Raw genomic sequence first — 22,849 nt, 5'->3', positions numbered from 1 at the left:
GGATTATATTTTTTTGATTGGGATGTTTTATGAGTTTGACACTGGTACTGGTCATTTGGGAACCTTTCTAAGCAAGAGGAAAAAATTGCACTAGTACTAGAAGAATTAAGTGAAAGATAATGTATGTTTAATGAAAAAAATAGGATGGTAGTGTATCAGAAGGTTTGAAGTACGAGAAATTAATGGTTTAAGGTGGAGCATGAGTGTACTGAGACGTATTTCATTTGAATAAATTGTTCCATGGTAAAGATATTTTTCTTTGTTTGTTTTGTAATTTACCTATAGTAACCTCCTTTGACCTGTCTCTCCAGGATAGAAGAGTATACTCATGCATGACTGTAAAGTGACATAACCTTCAATAAAGTCATCATTCTGCTACAAGATCATTATTGCAAAAAATTGCACCATATAAAATGGTGGATCTTTTCATGCTAGGACTGAGTCTTCTCTATAGCATTACTGGACTAACAAAATGTTCTTTGCTTTTTGGCTCAAGGGACATGGAGCCATAAAGAGCTTATCACAATATAATAAATTCCTAGTCTTTAAAAATTAAAAACAGTGTTTCATGGGGAAGATGTCTCAGGAAAATGAAAGTATTTGGGCCACTAAGGTATTGTAGTCTATCTAATGGCTATTCTGCTGCCTAATAACTTTCACTGTTATTATTGTTGTAGATCATATTTTTATTATATTTATCCTTTTACCATTTATAATTTAAATGTTTTCGTTTTTCATGGATGAAGGCATCTAGGAGTAAAGAGCAAGAAGGAGAGTTACTGTTCTGGTTTTGTGTGTTCTAAAATGTCAAATGTTTTCTGTGTCAGTTGATTGCAAAATCTAGAGAATTGAAAAATTTAATTTCTTGGAATGTTTGATTCAGAGTTAATTTTGCTTAGTTTGCTGTTTATCATGGCTTTGCCTTTTTCAAAATGGAAGTGAACTATTCCCCTTTCTTTTGCAACTTGTTTTAAAGAGCAGATAGTGAGTATATGGATTTAACAGTAACAAGATAAAATTCTAAGTTTTTAGGTTTAAAAAACCCTTGAGATTTGATCTGATTTTCCTAGAAATTGTTCTCACTACTATCTTGAAATTCTCATTTTATCTGAGTCATCTTGATTTGGCAGCTGATTTGATAGTTCATATGAATAACTTTTCCCAAACCCCATGTTCTTTATGCCGTTCTTTTTCTTAGAGGAGAGCATCATAGAAGTACATAATTCAGAAAGATCGTATTTATGACTGGTTACAAAGTGCCCAATACCTAGGTGATGTAGGATATTAAAGGTGTAATATGGAGTACCTTACAGGTACTGGATTTCCATGGCTAGAAGTAAAGGAATTTGTTACAATATCCTGTAGTTCTGTTGATATAACAGTAGCTACTCCCTTCCTTCAGTTCATAAAAAAGTGGTATTGATAATGTAAGCCCACAAGCGTAAATCATATATTCAACAAAATAATTTATTATTATCTAGGATTACAGCTATTGTATAACTGTATTTAATGGCAGTCTAATTTTGGAAAATGTATTACCCACTTTAATTGTCTATAGTGGAGCATTGGAAACAATTGCAGACTACCAAAGAAATTATTTTTTCACAGAATAATGATGATGATGATGCAATTTAATCACTTCAATACTGACAGTGTATATGCTTCCTACTTCTAGTTCAAGAGCTACTTAAGCTCCTCTGTGAGTCCAGTGTAGGGAGTTAAAATCTCAAGAGACATGCTAGATTTTCTCTAATTAATAATTAGGGTAGAGAGTACTGTGAAGAAGAAATCCCTCTCCTGAAGAAAACAGCTTTTTTTTCTTTGTGTATTTTCAATTTTATTTGTTAGCGGAAAAATGTTAAAGTTGTCTACAATATGAGTTCATAACAGAAATTATGAGAGCCTGATAGCCCTGTAGCAATGCCACCATGGTCTGTGTCAACCTAAGGAGAAAATCTCCAATCTCTTTGCTTATGACAAGGTCAATGACTAAAGCAACCCTTTGTATTAGAGAGTGTAGACAGTAGCTGTAGTCAGCAGTGTGTAGTTCTCATTTCTCTAAATGCAGTGTTCTATACAATTGGATTCTTTTATTAATAGTTAGATTTGCTTTTCAGAAAATAGAAGAAAAAAAGATATTTCTGCTTGTTGATGAATTACCAAGTTTGCATTTTTGTGCCAAGTTTTTAATCTCTTTGAAAACTACTACCCAGAGGTTGTTAGAAAGATGTGGCCTAGAGTTGGTGCAGCTCTTGCAGAAAAAGGTCTTTGGGTGACCAGCTGTCTTATTATTATTGAACTTGTACACCTCATTTTTTCCTTACATTTAGGAAACATGTAAGTTACCCTGTTTAACTGGTTATGCAGCTCTAACTATATGCCTAGGATGTGTTCTCACAGTTTAAAAACATAATCAGTCAAAAAGTATAGGACTTTTATCTAAAAGTCATTAGGTTTAGTGGCTTAGTTGAATGTATTCAGCAAATAAATCAGATGCTTTTCCTTTTGCTAGCTGTGGGAGAAATTGTACTGGATTTTTTTTCCTTCTTTAGTTTTTAGATAGAGTGAAGGAAGTTTATGCTATTTTTGTAAATAAAGTAAAAAATCTCTTCTATCTGCTTATTGAGCATATAATTTCCCAGCCTGTCTTTTGCAAGCAATGTTACAGTAAAACTAAGAACACCCCAGCGTAGTAACTCCCGTGTCAGGCTTATTAAATTTCAGCCACTGGAGAGTGAAGCTGTTTGTGTCTCAAGATGTAAACTTTGACCTCAGCTTGCAGAACTGAGGCAGAAGGAAAGAAAGATTGAGGGGAAGTGGAATGACTTCTAGTTCAATTCTCAGTATCTCTTTTTATTTTTATCACAGTACTCATATGGAAGAATGAAATGATGGACTGAAATTTCTTGCATTCTTTGAGTCTCTGAACACTTTTTTTTTATTTCATTTAGTAGGATACACAGCAGTGTTTCTTGTAACTCTAAGCTGTCACACTCAAAACAGAGTCATAACGTAGTATTTCCATTATGCCCAGAACCACTCTCTAGCAAAAGAAGACTCAGCCTCTCCCCTTTGAGATACCTAAAAATATAACCCTAATAGCTGCTGTCAGAGAGTCTCCTTCCAGGTTTCCATTTCTCCTGTAGTCCTCATGTGAATTGGGTTCACTGACATGTTAGTGAGATTCTCTCTCTGATCCTTTTTGCAATTACAGTATTCTTTCAGGATTGTACTGTATATAAGTTTTATGTCTTCTTATAAAACATCTCTGATACTGTTGTAATATTTTTCCCGTTTTAAAAAAGAGATAGTAGTATTTAGGTTAAATGCATTTTGATGTTTGAAGACCTTATGCTACTTTAAAGTTTTTATAATATGCTAAAATAATACAAGGTTATTTTGACTCAAGCATGGGAGTTAACATTTCTTTATCATCTTTTCTTTGCCAAGAAAAGGACATCCTCAGAAAAGCTTTAAAAGCTAAAATATTTTGCTTGAAAGTGGGAGCTGAATCCAGTACTTCAACCTTCAGCTACCTGACGTGTGCCAGGCTTTTAAGTGTTGTCTGTGTCACTTCTGCTACAATAAAATAATTGTGTGCAGTTTTTAAGATCTCATTATTGAGAGATGCCTCTATCTGAATTAAGGTGCAAGCAGGATCATATGCCCAAATCAATAGTATGGATTTTGTTTAACAGTAAAATGTGAGGTAGAAAGATAAAAAAAGAGAGGAGGGAGAGACAGACTGACAGACAGATTAAGCAGAATATAGTCACCGCCCATTTATCCAGCAGCATCCAACTGGTCCTTCTTCACCCTGGGCTTCTTAGTGGTGAGAGTCCCAAAGCTATTGAAAAATTTTCACTATTTATACATTTTTATCAAACAAAGGAATTGGTGTTCATTGGCTTCATAGTTCTCTTACTCTATTGGTTAAATGATTCCGTCACTTCTAATGCTAATTAATCCCATGCCCACTCTTTCTGAGTTTTGAGTCAGGGGGTTTCTTGAGTCAGTGGGTTCTGATCTCCCCCTGCTGGATTTACTCTGAGCTGATTTTAGCAGTGTTGCTCAGTTGGTTTTCCTTGTCCATTATCAGTGATATATTCTTCTCCCCCAGCTTCTTTAACCTCCCTCTAGTCTGAAATAACATTTAGACAACAGTACCGCCTTTATCTTTTCTCAAGTTCCTGTCAGGTGGCTTAATTTACAGTCCTAGTTCCAGGAATCAATGCAGGTATATTTGGGGGAGACACCTTCAATGGTTGCAGATGAGCATTTGCTTCTTTACACAGTTTGCCACAATGGGCAAAGTCCTTCAGTGGTGAAGTGTTTGAGGCAGGCAACCATAATCTGGAAATCCTTAAAGCAGCATGGAGGTTGATATTTTTTGCAGATGAATGTCCCTGGGGTGGTTTCAAACTGAGGTAATTTGAAATCCTTTCACAGGTATTTTGTATCAGATATTTAATTTTGAAAGGTTTCTTCCATGTCTTACTTGAACTGTAGTTGATGCTATTTGCTATTGTTTTTCAGGCTTCCTAATCAATCTGCATCTGCCATATTAAGTAGAGATTTTATATGATCCGAAGTAAAAATTTTGGGCAATAATTTTCATGACAGAAGGCTAACTTAAAATATTCTGGTAAGATTTTCCAGTTAATGAAAGTTAACTCCGTCAATTTTTAGTTATATAATAACTAAACAAGTTGTAGTTCTATCCATAGGACTGCAGTTAGAATTAATATTAATAAATAACTAGTGTAAGTTCTATACTAGTATTACTATGTAGACTAAAACATGTATGCAGAGATGCTAAAGCTTTTCAGCAAAATTTGAGATACATAGTTGGAGGAAAACTATGCAGCTCTTCAGCATCAGGACTGAGAATTAGTGTGTAAATACGAAGAAAATGAATGCTGTTCAAAATCTGTCATTGTGTACTAAACTCTGTAAGTGGCAGTTTGTTGGGGAATATTGTTACAAAGGTCTAGTACTGATAGAGTACAACTGCACTTGAGTGACTGGCCTAATTTCCTGTGAATATACATTCTTTTTGCCATATGAGGTGTTCTCAGTGCCCAGCATCTGCCAGCCTGTGGTTCAGGTTCTGAAGTACAAATGGTATTTTAGCTCAAAAACACAAAAGCATTGCATGCTGGATGGGGCTGTGAGCAACCTGATCTAGTGAAAGGTGTCCCTGCCTCTGTCAGGGGGATTGGAATAGGTTGTATTTGAAGGGTCCCTTTCAACCCAATCCATTCTATGTTTTATGTACCTATCTCTCACTGGGTTCAATGAGGCTTAGTTAAAAGTTTCTATGGCCAAGTGTAAGTTTTATTTCATCCTGACAATCTTAAGCAAGCTGATTATATTCTAAAGGAAATTGCAGTCTTCCAGCATTTCTGTGCTTTTACCAATGGCTTTGGGAAACAAAAAGACCATGATTTGTGACAGTTCTAACTTTGGGAGGTCTTTCTCTGGGCTACAGGCTGTATTTGATCTAAGACTCAGTTAGAACTTGCCTCTGGCTTACTTCTGAGTCTGGAGGCAGGACAACTCTTGCTGTTGTGTGAGGCCTTTGAGTACTCTGTGAGACTAGCCCTCTATTCTGATCCTCAGTCCCACATGGGAGGTGAGGGTTGTGGTCACACATCTTCAGAGAAGCCTATGGCTCACCTGTGTGGAAGTTCCTTTGTATGTTTTGTTTGAAGTTCCTTTCATTGGTATCTATATAATGGGTTTGAATTTTCTTCTACAGTTTTCAAACAAACAGTCATTGCAGCTCATAAAACATAGTTTTCAGTTTGCTGTATCATACTTGCCTCATGAATCTCAAAGGTCTAATTCTTTTTTGTATATTTTAGATTATAGTTAGTGTAAGAAGTGCTTGGTATACAACTATTAAAGTATTATTGTGACCAGGAGTTCTGCAGTATTTTTGTCACTTTGCTCTTGTATGTAGATAGTCAGCCATGATGAAATGTCCCTGCTCCTGGAAAACCAAGCCATTTGATGATGTTTGGTTTTCTGCTCTTGGTGTTATCACTGCAGAGAAATCAACTCCATCAACAGATTTACCTCAGAAATTTTAGGCACTCTTGAGAGGACAGAAGACATTGTCTTTATTAATTTGTAGTTCTCTCTGCCTTCTCTGTGGTAGCAATGTTTGACACATTGCCACCATTTAATTTAGAACATTGTCCAAGGCCAAAGTAGAAATGTATTGGTTTTTTTTTTTCCTGTTGAAGTCACTCTGTCTTTTAAAATGTTTCTACTGTTGAGGAAACAGACGTTTTGACAGTATTACAGAAAGAGATTTAGAAACATGTAACACTGAAAGTCAAACATCCTGAATTGGTATTAGGAGAGACCTGTGATGTGCTGAAGAGAATTTTCTGTATGGCCTCATTTTGTTTGTTGTGCTTCTTTTTAAGGAAGGAATAAAGTTTTCTGACCCCTTTTTTTCCTTTTCACAACTTTTTTTTTTTTTTTCATTTCTCCTTCTCTTTTTTTTTTTTTTTTTTTTTATTTCTCTCATTTAGCTCTTTTAGGTTGTGGGTTAAACAGAACAGCTCTGGGATATCTAAGGAAGGTTATGTTTCTTACAGATAGCTCTTCCCAGAGAAAGTATGTATTTGTATTTGGCTTTGTGTGGCAAGGTTTTGGTCGCAGAGGAGTTGTGTGGAAGGGTGGGCTACAGTGGTGGCTTCTGTGAGAAGATGCCAGAAGCTTCCCTGATGTCCGACAGAGCCAGATCCAAGACAGACCTTCCTCTGGCCAAGGCTGAGCTCATCAGTGATAGTGAAAGCACCTCTGGAATAACAGATTAAGAAGGTGAAGAGTGCTGAACAACAGCAGCCAGGGCAGAAGAGCTAGAATATGTGAGAGAAATAGGCCTGCAGGCATTGAGGTTGGTGAAGAAGGAGGGGGAGGACATGCTCCAGGTGCTGGAGGAGTCCTACTCCTGCAGAGGAAGGGGCAGCAAGGATGTGTGATGGACTGACCACGACCATTCTTCTCTTTCACCTGTGCTGCTGCTGCTGCAGGAGAGGAGGTCGAGAATAAAGCTAAGCCCAGGAATATGGGACGGGTGTAAAGGAAGGGTTTTTAAAATTTGGTGTTATTTCTTATTCCCCTGCTCAGATATAATTTCCCCAAATTGTGTCTGTTTTGCCTGTGATGGTAACTGGTTGGTCATCTCTCCCTGCCCTCATCTCGATCTGTGAATCTTTTGTTATCTTTTCATTCCGTTGTCCGACTGAGGAGGAGGAGAATGACAGAGTAGCTTGGGGCTTGGCTGAGTACCTGGCCCAACCAGGGCCAACCCACCAGACTCTTAATTAAGAAGATACAATTAGTTATTCTTCTGCTGACTTTGATAACACAGTGACCCTTCTGGTTTCATCTACCTTTTATGAGAGTGGTTTTACAGAAGTGCCTTGGAGCATCTAATTTCAAAACAACTTTTTAAACCTTGTTTTCCATTCCTTGGACTGCTGCTCTGTGTTTTCAGCCACATCTCGAGAGGAGGAGGTACTCCCTTGCTGAAAAGCTAACTTCCCTGTGAATATGCTATAAGCTGATACGGTGTTCAGAGCTGGAGAGCTGGTAATTACTCCTCTGGTTGAGAACATCGCTTGTATAAATTTCCATGGTATTGTAGCTTGTATACTAATGATAGTGTAACTGTTGCCTGATGTGAGTCTCCCCATACATATTTTAAGAAGCTGTGTCTCTGTAAACTGTAGATTTCCACCCAACATACAGGGTTTTACAGGCACTATATCAACTGCTCTTTGCATAGTTCTGTATTTAATGGTTAAGAGCCTAAGAAAGCGTATCTATGGATCAATAGCTTTTCTATTTTTAAACTAATGAGATGCTGTCATATAGATGATGCTTAATAAGTACATTTTTAGAATGTTTTGTATTAAGTCATGTATATTGCCTTTATATTTCAAAATTTGATTCCCTCATGCTCTGGAATTGAAATTACAGACTTCTCTTTACGTTTTCATGTGTTGTTTTGCATTGATGCCAGAGTATTGTTTACAGCTCCACAGTGAAAAAGTTTGCATGCTTTATTTGTGAACTATTTCTTTCACTTCACTGTGGCATTAAAAAAGAAGGATAAGATGGATATATATGAATACAAGATAGCAGTAAGATATGTCTGCTGTATTAGTGTAAACTAAAAGCCTTTTGAATTTCTTCAGAAGTTTCTTCCTCTCCCCATAGAAGTACCATGTTTCTCTGCATATAAAATGAGAAATTGGCTTCCTATGTAGCTGCCATTGAAAAATTCTCCTAGTAATATAAGCCTACAGGAGGAAATACATGATACTCATTTGGGAACAGTTTCATGCAGCTGCTGTTGTTTGAGAATCAAATTTACTTCCTTTTTAAACCTGTTAGCAGTAACTTGAATTCATGGTAGGATCTCTCAGAGAAGGGCAAACAGACTGACAGCACTGAATTAGCCAGTAGTAACATGTTTCTCTGGACTTCGTAAAGATCACAATGCAACATGTTTGTCTACCTTGGAGTATATTAAAATTCAAGTACAAGGGAAAATAAGATGTAGGTTTGCAAAAGGGAAAGCTCCAGAACAGTCTTATACCTGCTCCTTACTAAAATGAATATTGGATCTTTTCAGTGAGTTTTTCTAAGTGCTAATCAAAAATGTAATGGTTTACAAATCATTACTCAGTTAAATTGGAAGCAGTAATTTTAATTTTCAGCAATTATTTTTTTTCTCTATCTTTGGAAGTTGTGGTTTATCAATCATGTAAAATGGTTTACTAAATAACTTGTTCTTTGTAAGTAGCTTATGATTTTGAAGTGCCCATTATTTGGTGCTTAATGTTTATTTTAATAGATACTTCACCTTCCTTTAATTTCCAGGGAACAGTAAGATGAATTTAAGTGGAACTGGTATGAGAGTGGAAAGGTACAAGACATGAATATGACAGCAGCATTTCCCTTGGTTTGGTGGTCCAGACTGTCTTTAGGTTCAGTTTGCCTGGTTGGGTACATCAGCCTTGACATTTAGGCATGGCTCAAATGTTTCACTTGAGCATGTGTGAAACCAGTGCTTATTTCCTCCTGTGGCAATGAAGTGGGTATGTCTAAGATGATAAATTTAGATTTCATTTTTCTTCCTAAAGTTCATGGATGGAATGGGGAATACTACAATAAAGAACAAACGTTCCTTTTCCTTGTGTACTTTCTTTCAATGCTAAGCATTTTGAACCAGGTTCCTTTAATGAGCCCTGAAGTCAAGAGGCTCCAGGTTGATTTGTATTCATTGGCTAGTACTCATCCTGAGTTTCATTCTTTAAAGGACACTTTTGCCTGTAAAACACCATTTTATACTTACACCATATAAAAGTAAAAATATGAAAATAAAGGCCTGTATGCTTTATATATATATATATGTACTAACATATAAATGGTTTATCTGTATACAAGTGTATATATGTACATAACATAATAGCATTAAAAATATGTCAGGGTATGTTAGAAAAACAGGCTTAGGCCCTTAGGATAGATTGAAGGACTGAGTTTCGTTTTCTGAACTAGTGCTGCTATGCTATTATGCAAAAGGTAATTTCTGTTGCCTGCCTTCCTCATCCCTACTTTTACTGGGCTGCTGTAAGTGATTTTTGAGGTCGGCTGTAAAACTTTTTTTTTCCTTTTAGCCATCATGGGTGACCAAAGTCATGCATTTTTAAACTCACTTTCATAGTAATGAAAGTGTGAATGGAAGAATGTTGAGGGGGAAGTGCAAAACTGACCTTTTGACACAAATTGCAAGACAGTTGTCTGCTATAGATTGTTTATTTAAAAAAGTGGATAATACAAACAAAGAACTCAAAACTAGTGATTAAGGTGAGCTATGGCTAAAAGGAGATTTCATGCCTACTAATCTCATCTATTTGATAAACTGGAGGTTATTTTAGAATAACAATAGCATAATATTCAATTAGAAGATGTATAACCTTCTAAAAAAATTAAGTTCTGTATTCATGAAGTCATAATTTTCTGTCTTAAACTGTCTTTATGTGTAAGTGATAAACATGAGGCTTGCATACTGTTTTGATGTTTGCTGTACCCCCAGCCTAGGTAGATCTGCTCATCTAATTGTGACTCTGCAGTGATTTGAGCAGATCATGCACTTCATATATTCACTGTGGTGTGTTTCCAAGTGACCTGCAGGTCTTCCTGAATACATGTCAGCATATTTTTGTGCCAGATCACAAACTGAGTAATCCAGTGCCTCTGTCATTTTGGTCACTTTATTTGTATTTATTGTGGCTGGCTTTTACACGCTCTAAACAACACCAGTGGAGCTGACTGTGCTTTTATATTGAAGAAGGGTCACTATAAAAATGACTAGGAGATGATATGTGACTAGGGAATGAATATTACTCATTCCCAGTGAAATGTAGCAAGCAGATGGACAGTACATTGTGCTGATAATGTCCACGTAAAATATATTTCAGGAGATGAGAGCTAAAGATAAAATGAGTATTTTGAAAACTTATGCATTTACTCAAAATTGCAGGAGCTAAGAATTCTTGCTTTTCCTTTCCATTATTAGAACAGGCCACTGCCACACATGTCCTGTTTTGTTCTCAGTTTATATTCCTGATGGAGGCTAGCAGCTGGGTCTGGATTCACTTGCTGAAATGTGTGAGTGTGAAACACTTGGGATGCAGTAGGGCATCATCTGGCTGCTTATGCCATGAAGTTTGAGTCATGCCCAGATTACCTTTTTAGCATTAGATGTGTGTGGATGTCTTGGACATACCAGAGTAAATACCAGTAAGGAGCTTGTAATTAGGCACTTGAGTTGAACTTCTAATTTTTCTTGCTTGTGTCATTTAATCAATGGGTTTTATTCACGTGTAGGAGCTAGTTTGTTTTGTATAGTAGATTTATAGCAGTATGAAATTATGCTTCACTGATATATTTAAACTCTGATGAATCCTTTGAACAGTGTGTGGTTTCTTTTTTCTTACAATGGTGAAAAAGCTAGCCTGCCTTTTTCTTTGAGATTGCTCCTTTCCAACAGGAATAAGAAATCTTGAAGTATATCATTATTTAGTATTCGTGTAATGCTCTTTAATTTTTGGGGAAATATCTAGATCTTCCATTGTCTTCAATCAAAAGAAACATGTCCTTATCTGTTGTACATGCATGTAGAAATGCAGCTTTATCAGCAGCAATCTTCTCAGATTCCAGTTGGATATTACACTGTATGTGTACATGATTTTTTTCCCTTGTATTTCAGATTTTAATAATGTGCTGTAATGAAACATACCTATTTCAGCAAGTAAAATGCTACATCCATGCTTTTGTTATATACTCATGAAAATAAAAATCATGTTGATTTTTTTAAGGAAAATAAATAAAATTTCATTCACAAGTCAGCTATGTAATATTTAAAATGCAGGAGGCTATTAAAATAGTATATTTAGCTATAAAGTTGAACCTTTCACTTTAAATAGATTAACATGTAGTTGTTGTAGAGAGCCATAGGAAAATTTTAATGTTCTAGAATTTTTTGTTTTCTTGCTTTGTTTAAATTCTGCTTAGCTTGTACTATTTAATAGGATGGGGATTGGTTTTCAGTTTCAAATTTAAACTTAGGATAAGAATTTTTTGTCCTTCACCTGATGAGTCTGAGATATAGAAGAAAAACTAGTTTAAAAAAAAAAAAAAAAAAAGAGAGAGAGAGTACCAGCTGGCATTTTCAACCAAAATTGAGGAATTTTTGTTATTGTTCTCTTTTCTTTGCTCCTTTCTTGTGTCAGCCAGCTTAACACTTTTCAGAGCCCATTTGCCTGTGTTTCTGTTGTGATGGCTTTCCTGTGTGTTTGAGGGGTCTCCAAGATCCCTTGTAATTTTTTTCCCTTGTATGTAGTTGTTTGAGGAGCATTTACAAAGAGTAGTACAGAGTTTTTTTGCCTCTATTTTTAAGGTAAGAGGTTTTTGTGAACCCTTTGGTGCTCTGTTAAACATTCCAGACAAGTATGTTGTGTCTTCATCTGATCTTTTGGCCCAACGTCCCCTCTAGTTACTGAGACTAGAGCACTGACAGGTGGCAGAGAATCTATTCTGCACTGCTGTAGGTTCACGCGATGGTGAAATGGCCCCTGTGTTTCTCATTTTCTTTCAGGTGAGACTCATCTGCTGATCTCAGGATGACATTACTGTGGTGAAGTAGGGAGTGTTTGTCAGACTGCAGGGAATGGCTTGGCATCTGTTGTAGTCATGGGCTCTGTGCTTCTTTCTTCAGACTGTGTTCTTCTTAGTATCTTTGTTAAAGCTTAATTTTTATTCACTCCTGCATAATTCTTACGTATTTAGAAAGTGACACAATATCCACATGAATAATTTCACTCTTTTATTATCTCCATTAAAAATATTTTACATGGCAAAAGACATGTTGATAAGTGAAGTCCCTAGTTTCTCTAAATAAATCTCGTAAGAGCAACTTCTTTCTTTCCTTGCTTTTGCCTTTTATTTCTATAGTGACTATAACAGACATATCTTTAGAGATACAGAAGGCAGAGACATGCATGAGAAGGAAATTAAGCATTGTTAACAGCATCGTTAACAACAGACTTTTCAGAGGAGACTACTAAAAAGATAAACACATTGATATAAAAGCCACTGTCTGAGATCTTTGCTGAAATGAAGACAAGAGCTGGAAGTACATGTCATCCCCATATTAGTGTTAAATTCAATGTTAATGACCTTCTTTATGAAAAATTTGTGGGGGGAGGAGGGAAGAAAAGGATGAATTGTTTGTTTGTATTAAAAAAAAAGCTTTAAACCTAAAACCACCTTTGAGATATAAGCTGATAGTATCACTGCCAAAATTCAGTCTGAAGTTTGTTCTTGTCTGAAATCTACTAGAAATACAAGTGAGTGTATTTTGCTTGAGTAGTCTCTTGTAAATGCAGTGGTGCCAGCAGCTCCACTGCTGTAATAATGACCATGTCTTTGAAGGCACTTATAAGCTTCCTCTCAAAGACATTCTTAAATAATTAAATCTTTTTTCTTTTTTTCAATTTACATGGAATTTGTAAAGGTATCTCCCCAAAGTATCAGATTTCCTTTCTTCCTTTCTTTTCTTTCTCATGAAAAGCATAGAGTATTTAAATTAAGACACTGCTTGCTAACTTGAATAGTGAAGAAAGGTGATGAAAGAGCAGATCCAGATATTTATTTGTTGAGACTCTAAGATACATTTTCTTAATGCAGAAATGACAGCTTGAGAAACCTGGGTACCTCTGAGATGATGGTAGAGGCCTTGGTTCCCTCCTGCAAATAAAGGGAGGCATTTTACCCACTCTGCTACATGCCCTCTGGCTTCTGGCAGTTCATGCTCTGACATTTTATGTGGTCTCTTAGCAAGACCAGGTGCCTACTTGTTTGTACATAGGTTTATATTTCTTTTTTTCTTTTTTTTTCAGATACTGAGATTCTCTATTCAAAAGTGTATGATGAGATCTGTGGGCGTTATGGAAAGAGCTATAGCTGGGATGTGAGATCCAAGGTTCTAGGTAGACAAGCCCCAGAAGCAGCAGGGATTATTCGAGATCTTCTAGATCTTCCAATAACCAAAGAAGAGTTATTCAACGAAAGTAAAACGATGCTGGAGAAGGTATTCCATACGGCTGGATTGATGCCAGGTATGTTTCTTTGCAGCATTTATAAACTCTTTATGGAATCATTTAAATGCTGATCAAGGTAGAAGTTTATAATCTGCCTTCCATAAAGCAATCACTCTTACAGATCATGTTTCATTGCTCTTGTTTTAGAAAATTTACTAAGTCTATCTTTTATTTACCTGTTTAAAAGGGTATTTTACCTATTAAAGTTGACAGATTTTTTTTTTTTTGCCCTGTTTACTTAGAGAAAAGCTTTTTTTTATGTTTTAAAAGAACAAAAAAGACTAGATACATGTGCATGAATTCTGTTAGGTAAACTAGACATTTTTTGTAACTGGTTTTGGCAGCTGTGTTTTACGTGGCTGTGAGCACAGTCTGACTTTGTTAAGCACAGATCCATTTGCCTGCACGTATAAAAGTATGTGTGCCCATGGGTTCTTTCGGTTGGAATTATTCTCGCCTAACCTGAAAATTGTAATTCAAGTACAGCATCTGAGTGTGTCAGTGGAAAAGGAGGGTTTTTCAGGTTATCGTAAGACAGGGGAATTTCCTTACCTTCTGGAGATATGTCTTTTACCAGTGATTATGTAGGATGCTCAAGTGAGTAGCTTCAACGAGGTAACTCAAGATATGCAAGAGGACCAATCTTACCTGTAATGTGAATGCATTCTTTTGTATTGAATTACATTTAGATTTGAAATGCTTAGAGAGAAATCCATGCAACACTATCAGGACCTAAAGCTAGGATTGCTGCTAACTTTATGTACAATGTTAAACTTTATGGAGCAATTTTCAATAATTTATGATGAGAAAAAAAAAACAAAAACAGAAGGAGAGGACTATAAAAAAGTATTAGAAGTGAAATAACTGCATGTCATTGTACATGTTTAACAGTTATCATTTTTTCTCTTTGAATGTGTGCTCGTTTGTTCTGACAATTTCTACAGCCCATTAATATTTTAATTTTTAGAGCAACTTTTTTATACCTAGTTTCATAATGCATTAAGAAGATGAAAGTTAAAAATATGTGATATGTTAGGAATAAGTAACAAGTAGCAAAAATAAAAAGTGTGATTTTTTTTTCTGCAGCTTAAAAAGCTTTAGTATATTTTGTGTCCAACTTATTTCTCACTCTTAGTTATTTTCTAATGTCTTTTATAGGCAAGATTTTTCAACTTGTATCTCTCTCACTTATACATCCACATGAGACTGTAAGTCTAGTTAAACTTTCCCAAAAACTAGAAAGTTGGATTGATGTGTTTTTTGTTCTTCATCTCAAGCTTCTGGGACTGATTTTTCAAATACATCTTTTGCAAGCCAAACAAAAAAATGCTGTATAGGTTCAGAAAATGCCAGATGAACAGACTGGGTAAAATGTTGGGTAGCATAGAGGAGATATTCCGTGCCTGCTTAAGATGGTGATAATGTAGCTGAGATGTCTTGAACAGAATTAGAAGGGTGATGGAACAGATTAGCCAAAGGAAACATGAAGTTTTCTACTGTTCCTGCCCTCAAGAAGTGAATTTTGTCCTCATTGAAGATGGGCTATTATGCATGAAACAAGCCAAATTTTTACTAGGAGAAGCAAGTAAACATTTTCATCATCACCAAAATTGTTCAACTGATTATCTTTTCAGTTCAACTAAATACACATGATAACTTTTTTCAGTCCATATTCTAAAGTAGAATTGATGTGAACTAGGATACAAGCTGAATTGCCATGAATTTTGGGAAACCAGGTTGATGCCAGGTAATAAGCTAGAGGAAAATGTCTGCAGTTACTTACTATTCAGTTTGTTTAAGAACTGTTCTCCAGTTAACCAGATTTTTTTAATCCAATTCTGTCTTTTTTGTATCTGCTGAGGATGTTTTTTAATGATTTGTGGATTTATTTTACTGTCACTTAATGTTGTTGAATTAAGGATGGACTTCTTGAACATTTTGTGCAAGATGTAAGATTGTGGTAATGTTTTGAGTTTACCATTGTTCTCTGACTAAACTGATCTTTCAGATGGTTACAGATAAATACAGGAAAGTGAAAGTTAATTGTCATATTAATTGTGTAAGAGTACTCTAAAGTGCTGTGTATCTGGTCATCTTTTGACAGGTGACATTCTATTTTTCAATCCGTTTCTAAAAGTTGTGAAAAAAATGGATTGAAATTTGATTTGGTGGAAAGCACTGCTAAACAGTGGCCAATGATGTTTGAAAAAGTGGCTCAAACAAAGTGGCACTTGTTTCTGGATGAGCTATGCACATGATCTTGCTGAAGATGATAGCACTGTAAATTCCTAAATCAAGTAAAGGTATGTCAGGGACGGCTAAGGATAGCGTGGAAGTTGAATGAATATTAAATTGGCAAAGCAGTTCTTCATCTGACACGTTAGAAACTTGTCCTGGTTCCGACTGAGATAGAGTTTATTTTCTTCTTAGTACCAGGTGCAGTGTTTTGGATTTAGTACAAGAATAAAGTTGATAACATGCTGATGTTTTAGTGCTCACTCCAAATCAAGGATTTTTCATTTTCTCATGCGCTGCCAGTGAATAGGTGCACAATGAGCCAGAAGAGAGTATGGCCAGATAGTTTATCTGAAGTGGCCAAAGGGATATTCCATACCATAGCCCATCATGCCCAGTATATAAATTGGGGTTGTTACCCAGGAGAGGGACCAACTGTGGCTTCAGGATGGTCTGCGCATCAGTCAACAGGTGGTGAACAATTGTATTGTGCATAAATCTTCTTAGATTTTATCTCTCTCTCCTCCTCTCCCTTTTAAACTACATACTAAATACTACAAACTGGTAGTATTCATATTATCATTATTACTTTGCTTTTATTATTAATCTGTTCTTATCTCAACCCACAAGCTGTTTTTTTTCCTGGTTCTTCTTCCTGACCCACCAGGTAGGAACACACACGTAGTGAGAAGCTGTGTTACTTAGTGTCCTGGTGGGATTAAACCATGGCACAGGCTGTATGACAGGCCCACCACTTAGTGTACAGCACCACTGAGACATAAGCGGCTGAAGACAGAATTTGGACTATTTCAGTATGGCCAATCTGACAGACAAGCTTCAATACATCAGGCTGTGGTCAAAATACAAATTTCATTTAAGAAGAGGCACCATCCGTTTCTAATATGTAATTTTCTGGTAACTATTTGGGAGTTTTTCATAGTTACATTTATTTTTAGTTCTGAAAGAATCTTAAGGAGTGGTAATTTTGATTCAGTATAGAAAGAAATTAATCCAAGATGACACTTAAAAAATGACAGGCCTGCCATTGTGCTGCTTTTCTGAATATTTCTGTCACAGTACAGACATTGTTATCTACAAGAGCAATGCAGTAGGCTTTCTGTTTCTGCAAATGCATTTTGAGTGTTTCTGTGTTGCAGGGAAGTGCTTAGTCAGAAGATGAGGGAATGACAAGCAGAACAGAAGAAAACCATACATATGTATATTTACCTATACGTATATAGGTTTACTTTTGCATAAACCTAGCATATATACAGAGGGAGAAAAACTGAACTCCGAATTATGCAACTACCAACAGTTGCTATAATCATGTCAGGATTATGAAACTACTGTTATTCTTTCACTCTAGTCTTTGGGTTTTGGCTCATCATCGTTATCACAAAGCACAGATCTTTAAGGATTGTGTGGCTGTGTATTCCTTTCAGACATTTTCCATTCATGGACCGTTTTCATGATAACTGGGATTTAGTTGTTGCATCTCCTCTTCCGCCAGTGTGGAATGTGATGTGCAAACTATTTTCCAGTTTAAGTACAGTTGACTGTCCTTTGCAGCCATGAGAAGATAATTTCATGCCTCAATTTTAGTACCAAATGAAGCCAGTCAGAAAGCACAAAAAGAGAAGAAAGGATAACAGTTTAAATGTCAATGGCAACTCATTCCAAATTTCTTTTTTCTTGAATAGCTTAATTCAACCAAAAGTCTAGTTTCCTTAACTATTGCTTCCTTGATTCATGTTGTGCCCTTGACAGTTAAACAGACTTCCTACCATGATCTTTTCTTTGCCTTGCTGTTTTTGTTTTAATGGTAGGAAGCTCTAGTGAGTCCATGCTGGGCTCAGTGAGCCTGGAACCCTTAGATATTAATATTAGCCAATTAGCTGCAAACTTGGAATGATGCTTCCTGTTAGGCTGATATCAAACATTTGACCTTTACATCAGGTCCTAAAGGACTGCATCCCAAACATGCTTTTATCAGGAAATCAACAACACAGTTGATGCACGTTTTAAATTATGTAAAATTTAATACTTTTCTTCTTTCTATGGTTATGCATTTTTCAGTATGTCCAGATTGAAATGATAGTAATGATTTGATGAATAAGAAATCTCTCTGACCAGAAGGGTCTCTGATACTTTTTAGGGAGTAATAAGATAAGAAGACAAAATTCCTTATTAATAGTCATGGCCTTCCAAAGTGAGGGGGTAAGCTGGTAGTTTCCACTTCCACTTTTGTTGCTTAATGAAAGGATGCCATACCATTGCAAAAAGCGTTTTTAAACAGTATGTCGTAACAAATAAAGAAGCAGGTGTATCTGAGAGTTGTGTTTCGATAGTTTCATGAGATTCAGAAATGAAGAGAGAAGAGAATAGAGAAGAGAAGAGAGACGAGAGAAGAGAGACGAGAGAAGAGAGACGAGAGAAGAGAGACGAGAGAAGAGAGACGAGAGAAGAGAGACGAGACGAGACGAGACGAGACGAGACGAGACGAGACGAGACGAGACGAGACGAGACGAGAAGAGAAGAGAAGAGAAGAGAAGAGAAGAGAAGAGAAGAGAAGAGAAGAGAAGAGAAGAGAAGAGAAGAGAAGGGAACTTTTTCAATTGGAAGGGACCAACAAATGTCATCTAGTCCAACTGCCTGTTCAGGGCTGACCAATTTAAAGCATTCTTGGCAATTAAACCAAGCAGGGGATAACCCCACCTCTGTCACACTCTCACCTTCACAGCAGCAATCCTGACTTCACCTGAGGATTGAAAGCAAGTGTATAAAATTAATGACATCGGTGATGGGCTTGCCATTGTTGTAGCATTGTTGTAGCACACCAGACTTCATAAAAATATTTTTAAATAATTTTATTACTTAAGTTAACAAACAGCATCTTCTTTTTCTAAATGAGATTGTTTTTTTTTGCTGAGTTCTCTTAGTGTTCAGAGGCTGCTGAGGTTTCTTGCCATAGATTTGTTTTTGTGAACTTAAGGATTTCCTTATCATTGAATTGTTTAGAAATCTAATAGATGTGACATAGCTGAGTGCAAATGTTAACTTGTCTTTGATTAAACAAAGTGATGAAATCTTGAAAAGCTCTACCACATAGCATATTCAATGTGAGAAATGTAAATTATTTTGGAAAAAGGGAGTAGTCTTTTTAATACACAAGCTATATTTATCCTTGAGATTTCCGTTTGTGTACAAGTGAACATAAATTATCAAGACATCCATAATGTATGCACAGTAATTTAAACATTGCATGGACCACTTTACCACTTTGGTTTCCTTCAGTCTTTTTCTCAGCAGTAAATATTTTCTTCCAAATATACACCAAACACTCTTGGACAGCTTGTTTTGTGCAACATTGCAGCAAAATGAAGCGGACTTCAATATCTGTGTCTAAAGAGCCTTGATTTTGGCACAGAGGTCAGGTGTCGTCTGTTCTTGTGCTGCTTAGTGTGTGAGCAGAAAAGTAACTGTATCTACACAGCGGTGAATGAATGGCACAGTGGTGAATGAAGAGCACAGTGGTGAATGCTGTGATAGATGTACATGTAAGAGTACTGAATGTGAGACAAGCACAAAGTTGTACTTGACCAGGGCCATTTAACTTTTTTTTTGGCAACATGGACAGTGGGGTTGAGTGCGCCCTTAACAGATTTGCTGATGATACTGGGCTGTGTGGCCCAGTCAGCGTGCTGAAGGGAAGGGGTGCCATCCAGAGGGACTTGGACAGGCTTAAGAGGTGTGTCGAGGAAAAGCTCATGAAGGTCAACAAGGTCAAGTGCAAGGTTCTGCACCTGAGCTGAGGTAATCCCATGCACCAATACAGGCAGGGAAGAGAACGGATTGAGAGCAGCCCTAACAAGAGAGGCTTGGGGGTGTTGATTGACAACAAGCTGGCAATGTGTGCTCGCATCCCAAAAAGCCAACTGTGAACTGGGCTGCATGCAAAGGAGCATGGCCAGCGGGTCAAGGGAAGTGATTCTGCCCTTCTACTCTGTTCTTTTTGAGACCCCACCTGGAGTGCTGCATCCAGCTGTGTGGCACCCAGCATGAGAAGGATGTGCACAAGTTCAGAGGAGGACCAGTGATCATCTGACCAGAAGAATGAAGCATCTCTCCTTGAAGGCTGACTAAGAGAATAGGGATTGTTCAGCCTGGAGAAGACTTAAGGGAGACCTGACAGCACCTTTCAGTATCTCATAAGAAATCTGGACAAGGGCTTTTTATCAGGGCTTGTAGTGACAGGACAAGGGGGAATGGCTTCAAACTGAAAGGGAGTAGGTTTAGATTACATATTAGGAGAAAATTCTTTTCTGTGAGAGTGGTGGGGCACCGGAAAAGATGGCCTAGAGAAGCTGTGAATGTTCCATCCCTGTAAGTTTTCAAGGACAGTCTGGATGGGGCTTGGAGCAAACTAGACCTAACAAAAGTTGGCCTGCACATGGCAGGGGGTTGGAAGTAGATGATCTTCAAGGTCCTTTCCAATTTTCCAATGCAAAACATTGTATGAATTTGTGAACAAATTACATGAGCAAAGAATATAAAGACCAGTACAGTTCTTCCAACAAATATTTCAGTGCACAGGTCTGAAAATCTATTGATTAATACTGTGTTCTTTTTAAAAGTCTGTAGCCCGTGTTGTTTCTTCTTCAGAATATGCTGCATCTCAGCTACAAGACTTAGCAAGTGTAGTTGTATTAGCATGGGCTACATGGTATAGACAAGCTCCAAAGGTATAGTAGGGAAAGAGAAACAAACCATACATGTACATCAGCAAAGGAAAAGGGAAACAAGAATAAAAGAGGTAGCAGATTAACAGATTAGTCAAACATGATATGAAAATAAAAATAAAAACCATTGTGTTTTTGAATGAGAGTAAGAGGTCAGATTAAATAAATAAATAAGTTACACTACCCCCAGCTACCCCTCCCAAGAAAGCATAAGCATGTATAGATAAAATATACATAAAAAAAGATCTGGTTGCCCATGAAATACAGTTTTTGTTCTCTGTTAAAAAGTACTTTGTAAAGTATTTCTATACTCTAGTTTTTCAAGCCACCACATTTTTTATAAAAAATTTTGGAAAGAAAACATTTCCTTGGGCTTATAATGCAGTTGACATTAAAATAAATGTGACTAATAGTACCCATTAGAACGTAGTACAAAGGAAAGTGGTCTTCAAAATTTACTTAAATAAGGAGAATGAGTATCTTTTCAACAATGAAAATTAACTGGCAACCAAATGATTGTGACTGTAAAATACAGACAAACATTACACAGGATTGTAACTGGATCATTTACCAAATAACCAGTAACTACCTGGGGAGAGGGATAAGACAATTTGTAAAATTTCATAAATGCCTCGCTTTTTCTGAAGTATTTTTGTAGTCCACAAAACTATGTCAAGGGATACCTAGCAGCAGTGGGTAGCACTGAAGTTGTTACTTTAATCATAACTATTTGAGGCCTGTGTGAGTAAAGGTTGTTGGACTTGATCCTTGTGGAACTCTTCCAGGTCAGTTTATTCTGTGATTCTATGAAATGAGAAGTAGTATTTTTCTTAATCTAATTAAAGTGTGGAGAAGCTTTTTCAACATAGTAAGCCATCTTCATATCACTTTTAAAATACACATTTTCTATTTTGAGTTTTCAGTGTTCGCATGTGTTTGCTTTCTAAAGAAAGCAACTATGAAGAGAAAGACACAGAATAATCACTGTAAGCCTAGATAAAGTTTTTTATTATTTCAATGCATGTAGTCTTTTGCTTTCTGTAATAATTTAATACAAACTTCCACTTGAATCTGAAGGAAACACAGAATCTGTGGAAACTTCACAATGTAACCTGATTTCATTGACTACTTGGTGCTTGCATTTAATTAGGTTAAGAAATATACTGTATTTATGGTGTTTTGTTTGTATGGGCTTATTATTTATTTACTTATTTATTTATTGTCTTGAACCAAAGTAATCCTACATTATATGTTTCTTAGATTATTAGATATCTGACACTGTAATAAGGACAGTGATCATTTAGAAGCATATAAGGTATTATTGTATATGATGGTTCTCTCTTCCAGCCTGTTTTTCAGTTGGTTAACACTTTAGCTAAATTAGTTGTAAGCTATAAAGGAATAATATGTATGATGGTTGGGGAAGATCTGAAAGGCCTTTGAGCTGTTTGGATTTTGTTTAAGGGTGGGAAAATGTGGATGTGTCTGCTGTATGTCCTTCACGGCAGAGAATGCTAGCTTGCAGATAAATTAAGAGCAACAACATGCACACTCACATTTGCTATTTCTCTGTTTCCTATTGATTTGTTGGTTTTCTTTCTGGGATTGCATTGTGGATAAAATACTATTTATCAGAAATAAGATGTAGTTGGTACCTAGGTGCCAATCAGGGAAGAACTAAGCAGTAGCAAGCGAGGTATAGTACACTGTGGTGTTTGTGAAAGCATATGCCACTGAAAATGACACTGCTTGTTTATTTAAGGCCTTCTCAGCCATGTAGGAGATCCTGTAATGTAATTTTGAAGCTTAGATTTCATAGAATCTGCCTTATAAATTCTAGGTGTTTGACTTATTATGGTCCTATTTGCAATGTATACTTTCTTGAGAAAAGGTCTTTTGAAGTTCATTTTTAAGGGCATTTCTCTTACATAGCTTATGTACATCTCTTTAGTATTGAGACATTAGAGAAGACAGGGGGGCTGTCTGTGTAGGTCTGAATATTTATGTGCTCCTGCTCTCTGTGCTGACAGTACACAAACCAGCTGAAGCTGGAAGACTGTAGGACTTCGGCTCTGTGAGTAAGACATCAAGCAGTGGATTTTCAGGCTACGGTACTGTCAGAGCTTGCTGCGTGATTGTCTGTATGATGGTGTTATGCCTTCAAATAAATCAACTGCAAGCAGA

The 22,849-nt window shown here is 36.6% G+C and overlaps 1 protein-coding gene across 2 annotated transcripts in view; it reads left to right on the top strand.

Annotated features, from left to right (window-relative positions):
* Positions 1–22,849, top strand: part of PUDP (pseudouridine 5'-phosphatase) — a 65,396-nt gene that overhangs the window by 9,410 nt on the left and 33,137 nt on the right. For both annotated transcript variants that reach the window (XM_059839719.1, XM_059839721.1), the window contains exon 2: positions 13,491–13,709. In XM_059839719.1, coding sequence (XP_059695702.1) covers positions 13,491–13,709 — 219 coding nt within the window. The remainder of the gene's footprint in view (positions 1–13,490; positions 13,710–22,849) is intronic.

Source organism: Haemorhous mexicanus, chromosome 2 (assembly GCF_027477595.1).
Source record: "Haemorhous mexicanus isolate bHaeMex1 chromosome 2, bHaeMex1.pri, whole genome shotgun sequence".
NCBI lineage: Eukaryota > Metazoa > Chordata > Aves > Passeriformes > Fringillidae > Haemorhous > Haemorhous mexicanus.
Note: the sequence above shows the minus strand (reverse complement) of the source record. Positions and strands in the feature narration are given on the sequence as shown.